Source organism: Onychomys torridus, chromosome 10, assembly GCF_903995425.1.
Source record: "Onychomys torridus chromosome 10, mOncTor1.1, whole genome shotgun sequence".
Classification (NCBI taxonomy): domain Eukaryota; kingdom Metazoa; phylum Chordata; class Mammalia; order Rodentia; family Cricetidae; genus Onychomys; species Onychomys torridus.
In genome coordinates this window covers 25,601,630-25,607,629 of record NC_050452.1, presented here as the reverse complement: position 1 = coordinate 25,607,629, position 6,000 = coordinate 25,601,630, and the positions used below count along the sequence as shown (strand labels likewise).

Below are 6,000 nucleotides of genomic sequence, written 5' to 3'. Positions count from 1 at the left end.
CCGTAGGATCCCAACTTCTATGGGGAAGTTTGACAGTTTGGTTAGGTTCAGTTACACCATACTGTGTGATGAGCACTCCTGGTGCCAAGAGCCTCGCTACATTGGAGAAACACCAATGTAAGTGAAAAGACTAGCAAGTGTGAAATATGATGAGTAAAACATACCTTGCAGGCCTAATGAATGCCTTGGTGGATAAGGATACTTGCTGCCAAGCCTGATGACCTAAATTCAATCCCCAGAACCCACATTATGGAAGGGGAGAACAGATTTTAACATGTTATCCTCTGATTACCATCCATACACCATGGCATGTAAAACACACACACACACACACACACACACACACACACACACACACACACACAATATTTAACATCCATTTAAGTTCAATTATTGAATCCCATGTTACATAAACCATAAAATAATTCTTTATGTCATTTATTATTCATAGCACATTAATCATTAAGCCTATCAAAATTCTTCCAGAATTGGGAGGGGACTAATAGAATCACCTGCAAGTTACAGACTGATAAACTCAAGAATTTTTTGGAAAATATTCAACAAAGGTCTTACAAAGGAACCAGGCTCCTGAATTGTGGCATGTCAGCTGTTTGGGACTGGCCAACAAAACAGGGCCTGGGGCCAGAGCTGAGGAATTTTACAGGGAGGGCATCCTGGTCCACATGCTGCTGATCAACCTTGTGATTGAAGTCAACATATAAATCACACCTGGCTAAGCACCTCCACACACATCTTATGCTATTCTGTGTGAGTTTTAATAAAGCTATAGAAGAATTCCAACACACAGGTTCCAACAAGTCAGAATATTTCACAGTAGTCTAGATACCTGGAGAGTTTAATTAAAGAAAAATCCTTTTCTTTAAGAAGAGCAGCTTATTTCTTTTCAAAATAACTGCTGTAGTTTTTTTGTAAATACAAAGTGTGTCTCATCTCTAACTTGGCTGTGAGGTAATGCCATCCCATGGCAGCCCTGATGATCTTGTTTCCTTCTGGCAAAGAGAACCCATGTCCTGCCCAACAGCTTGGCAGCTTAGTAAACTGAATAAAAAAAAAAGTTGAGCAAAAACTTAAAAAAAAAGTTTTGGTGATAAGAACTTACTTTCCTGTTACAACATTTCATACAAGTTTTTGCAAACAGATGTAGTAAAGTCACAGAAGTTTCATTTTCTGTTATGGATGAAGACTTTCACTGGCTCACTGATCTTCTTCTTCTTCCTGGAGCTTTCAAAACTTGGCTCAATGTGTACACAATTCATTCTTTGAATCTGTGAGAATCACCAGAGAAACGGATAATTCAGCAGAGAGTTGACATCTACACAAGACATGTAGAAAAGAGGAAGACCAAGCATGTGTAACGGATCCAAACCTGCTCTCCTGTGGGCTTGTTTGGCCTGGTACATAACCCTGCTGCCAGGATCAGAATCTGGCATTCCATGTTTCAGGAGCTCAAGTCCCCCGGAGGCAGCCAGTTTCTGGGACAGTTTCTTGGCTCTCTCTAGTGAATTCAGCACATCCAACTCTTGAGGGAAGGCTTGTTGATCAAGGTGTGGGGCCAACAAGGAGCAAGTAAGGGTCAAGAGAGATCTAGGGCACTGATTACTTAGAGGCAGACATAATGTAAGTCACTATTAAGCCAGCAGAGACACAGCCCTGTCTCTTCTGCAACTGTTTAGACCAACAGCTTAAAAAGGACAGTGACTCCTTATACTGAAGAAAAGGATATATTATTGATTACAGGGAAGCTGATCAGTGAATTATTACTAATCATCATCCCCGCAGGGCTTAACTTTGGTGAAGATCTTGGGACTTACTTCCACTCAACTGAATGAATAACTGGAAGTGTATATATGTTCTGGCAGACAACCCCTGATGCCTGGAGTTCCCAGAAAGGTATAAAGGACACTGTATATTAATTATTCAGCTGCTAGAAAGGAATAATGTGTTTTCCTCACATCTTCTGGTCCTTTGGAAGGAAAATGGAATGCAGCCGGGCAGTGGTGGTGCACGCCTGTAATCCCAGCACTCGGGAGGCAGAGGCAGGTGGATCTCTGTGAGTTCGAGGCCAGCCTGGTCTACAGAGCGAGTTCCAGGACAGGCTCCAAAGCTACAGAGAAACCCTGTCTCAAAAAGCAAAACAAAACAAAAAAAAGAAAATGGAATGCAGAATATTTTAAAGCCAGACTTCTCAGAATATCCAGATGAGGCTCCAACATTAGCCTTTTTTCTTTTGTAGCAGATGCACGCTGTTATTGATATGGTGTGACTACAAAATAGTGAGGATATCAGTAGAGCCTTTAAGGACCGTTCAGAAACAGAAACTGGGTTTGCAAATGGGTAAAGCGTTCATTCCATTCATTTATCCTTTAGTTTCAGAAAAGGGTTGAATTTCTGATCTCAGAAACCACAAAGTCTGCTTCACATTCACTAAAACACTGACTAATAAAACAGTGAAAATTTAAGAAAATTAGAGCTGCTTATCAAATCACTGATTTGTTTATATGTGTGCAAGTTTGAAATGACTTGCTCTAAAGGAAAATAAATAGCAACATCAAAATGCAAAAGAAAAAGCCAGCTTTTTAATCTATGAGATGAATCTCTTATAGTTTGGTTGTAAGAAAAAGCATTTGCTAAAATTCATCTTGTCTGGAAACACTGCTGGGATATGCTCCCCATTCCAGTCCTGGGAACATATGAAAACAGAGAAGATGGGGGACAGCTCCAGATGACAACTCTGCCTGCTGCTTTAACCAGACTTTAGTCTCTTCTCCTTCTACTGTCAATAAACTAGAGTTTTATTTTCAATGGTTTATTTTAAAATAAACAATTTTGTTTCATTGAGGTAATCAAAATATCTTCAATAATGTATAATTTTATGGCAACCAGTGAAACCTGGGGATTCTCAATAGTTATAGAAAACTGGTATGCTCAAAGACAAGCATGTTATCAGTCAGGGGACACTTCCAGATAGATAAATGTATAAGCCAACACATTCAACTGCATAAAGCATATTCTAACTGGTTATGTTTGTACCTTCGGTGCCAAAAGCCAACTAGCAAGCAATCAGGTAGACCAGACATATCATCTCTAAACATTAGATGCGATCAAATGATTTCTAATGCATATGTGTCTAATAAAAAATATTTGTTTTTATGTGGAAGAGTGTTTGCCTGCATGTATGTGTGTATAGCACATGTATGCCTGGTGCCCAAGGAGACTGAAGGAGTTCAATACCCTAGAACTAGAGTAAGAGACATCTGTGAGCCACAATGTGGATGCTGGGAACCAAATTCTGTTCTCTACAAGAGCAGAAAATACTCTCATTCACTGAGACATCTCTGTGGAGAGCCCTTATATGTAATTTTTTTGACACAATATCCCATGTATCCCTAGTCCCAGGCTAGGCTTGAGACTGAATGGCTTCATTTCTCTTCCTCCCGCCTCCATCTCCCGAGTTTTGGAGTTTCAGGTGTACATCACTCCAGCTAGTTGATGTAGTGCATCTGAGCCTCGTCCCTGCCCTGTCCTATCGTAAACATATGGTTCTGAAGGTGTTTCTTAGCTGAGCCTGTTGGCTTGTAGCTCTAACCCCAGTTCTTAGAAGACTAAAGGACTGTTGTAAGCTCAAGGCCACCTTGGACTTCTGTGTCTCAAAGATAGTATAACTTAAAAATTAAGAAATGTTTCTTGTATTCAGATTACTAAGAGGCTACCATGATTAGTTACCAAGAGAACCCAAGGAATACAGAATTCACATGGGACTGAAAAAACCTCAGAAGATACACTTTCTGCTGTGTGGTACTTAACTAGTTTCCTTGTTGATTTAATAACATTCTCCACTTAAGAAGCCTAAGAACAGGTTTGCCTTATGCACAGACAGGACAGCCACCTGATCTGGCAGTATTTGGGTGGCATTGTGAAAAGTCCTTTCTTTGTAAATGACTGTTATTATTTCCTGTATCTTCATTGCCTTAAAATGCGTTTTATTTGAATGTTGTCCCAGTTGTTTCTCTTTGGCTTTCTATCCCCTACCCCTAGGACTCTACCCTCTCCTGGGAATCAATTCCATTTCATAAGCAAAGAGCCTCAACAGTTATGTGTTCAATGTAGATCTCTTCTGAACCTCACATTTGCATGAGTATCCAACAATCATTCCAAAGAAAACTCAACTAACTGTACTCTGTCTTAGATTTGAATTCATCACCTGCTTCTCTGGCCTTCTCCCAATCTTTGTTCTCACCTAAGGTATTCAAGTTAAAAGTCTGAGATTGGAGGAAAGCTCATGAGGCCTCAACTAGGCAAGGAACTACAGGCGACTAAGGGATACTGAGTGGGAGAAATAGTCTTCCCTAGGAAAGAACACACCAACTGGTTATCCAATATCAAATAGTCAACCCTAAAAACACGCATACAAATAACATTACATAGACTGAGCAGGCTGTAGTTATATATTTAGGAAACACACACACACACACACACACACACACACACACACACACACACACACTGGCAATTAAAGAAAAAGAGACCATAAATTTGAAAGAGAGAAAAGGAGGGATAGAGCATGAAAATGTTTGGAGGGAAGAAAGGGGGGAAATGATGTAATCATATTCCTTTTTTTTTTTTTCAAGAAATTTTCACTATTTTTAAGAAACATTTCACTATTAGGATAAGAATTTGTACTGTATCAAGCTGATGAAAGAAAATGCTGGCCGTACTTTCAGGAGGGGAGGCTAAAATCTTTTTAGAATATGGATTAGCCTATAGAAAAATGTCTGCTGTAAATCAAACAGTGAAGGGGAAGATGAATAGGAACCTCACTTACACAACTTAAGTAAAACATAGCTCTCTGAACAGATGAAGATAGGTTTCTTCTGTATCCCAGAATCTAATCAATATTTATATGTATAATTCAGCTATCATTTGGCTTAAAAGGACTTATTGGGAAATGTTACCATTTATACTATTTTCTACAGAGAAAATATTTTATTGTTTAAAATAACCCTGGACTTTTAAATTATAACCTGTTTTTATGTTCGGGATATCTGTGTATTATTTCTCCTGCAGTTGTACCACTTGTACATAAAATGTTTCTACATTTTTTAAAAAAGGAAAATACTACAGAATTGTGTTACATGAAATATACAGAATATATAAATTCATAGAGACAGAAAGATTAGAGGTTAACTCAAGCTAGAGAAGAAAGGAATATAGAGCAATGATTTACTAAGTACAGAATTTCTGTTTTGTATGATAGAAAAGTCCCACAAATGGACAGTAGTATCAGGACATAATATCATGAATGTAATAAACCAATATAATTAATGTAATTAATTAATATCATAAATATAATTATTAAATGAAAACTGCAAATATAACCAATGAATACCACAAATGTAATTGATATCATGAGTGTAATTAAAAAAATAAACGAGGGCTGGAGAGATGGCTCAGAGGTTAAGAGCACCAACTGCTCTTCCAGAGGTCCTGAGTTCAATTCCCAGCACCCACATGGTGGCTCACAACCACCTGTAATGAGATCTGGCGCCCTCTTGTGTGTAAATAAATAAATAAGTAAATACTTTAAAAAATAAACTATTTTTAAAAGGAGAAATTTTCATTCATTTTACATATCAATCACAGTCCCCCTCTTCCCTCCTCCCACCTCTCTAGCCCCCCCCCCCCCCCCCACTCCCTCCTACAAGAAGGTAAGGCCTCCCATGAGGAATAGCAGAGCCTAGCCCATTTGGAGGAGGCAGGTCAAAGCTGCTCCCCACTGCCTCGAGGCTGTGCGAGGCGTCTATGAGCAAGGGGCATCAAGATCATGATGGGGAACCTACAGATGTAATCATATTCTAATCTCAAAAAAAAGTAAAAAATCAGTGACTCGCCCATGGCCGCCTTGTCACTCTCACTCCAACACCATTCAGTGCTATCGATTTCATCTCAATAGTGCTCAGATCCATCCATGTGGCCAAAACC

The 6,000-nt window shown here is 39.1% G+C and overlaps 1 protein-coding gene across 1 annotated transcript in view; it reads right to left on the bottom strand.

The window, feature by feature from the left end:
* Positions 1 to 1,181: 1,181 nt before the first annotated feature.
* Positions 1,182 to 6,000, bottom strand: part of Hormad2 (HORMA domain containing 2) — a 75,179-nt gene continuing 70,360 nt past the window's right edge. The window contains exon 10 of the mRNA XM_036200144.1: positions 1,182 to 1,286. Within this exon, the coding sequence (XP_036056037.1) occupies positions 1,182 to 1,286 (105 nt within the window). The remainder of the gene's footprint in view (positions 1,287 to 6,000) is intronic.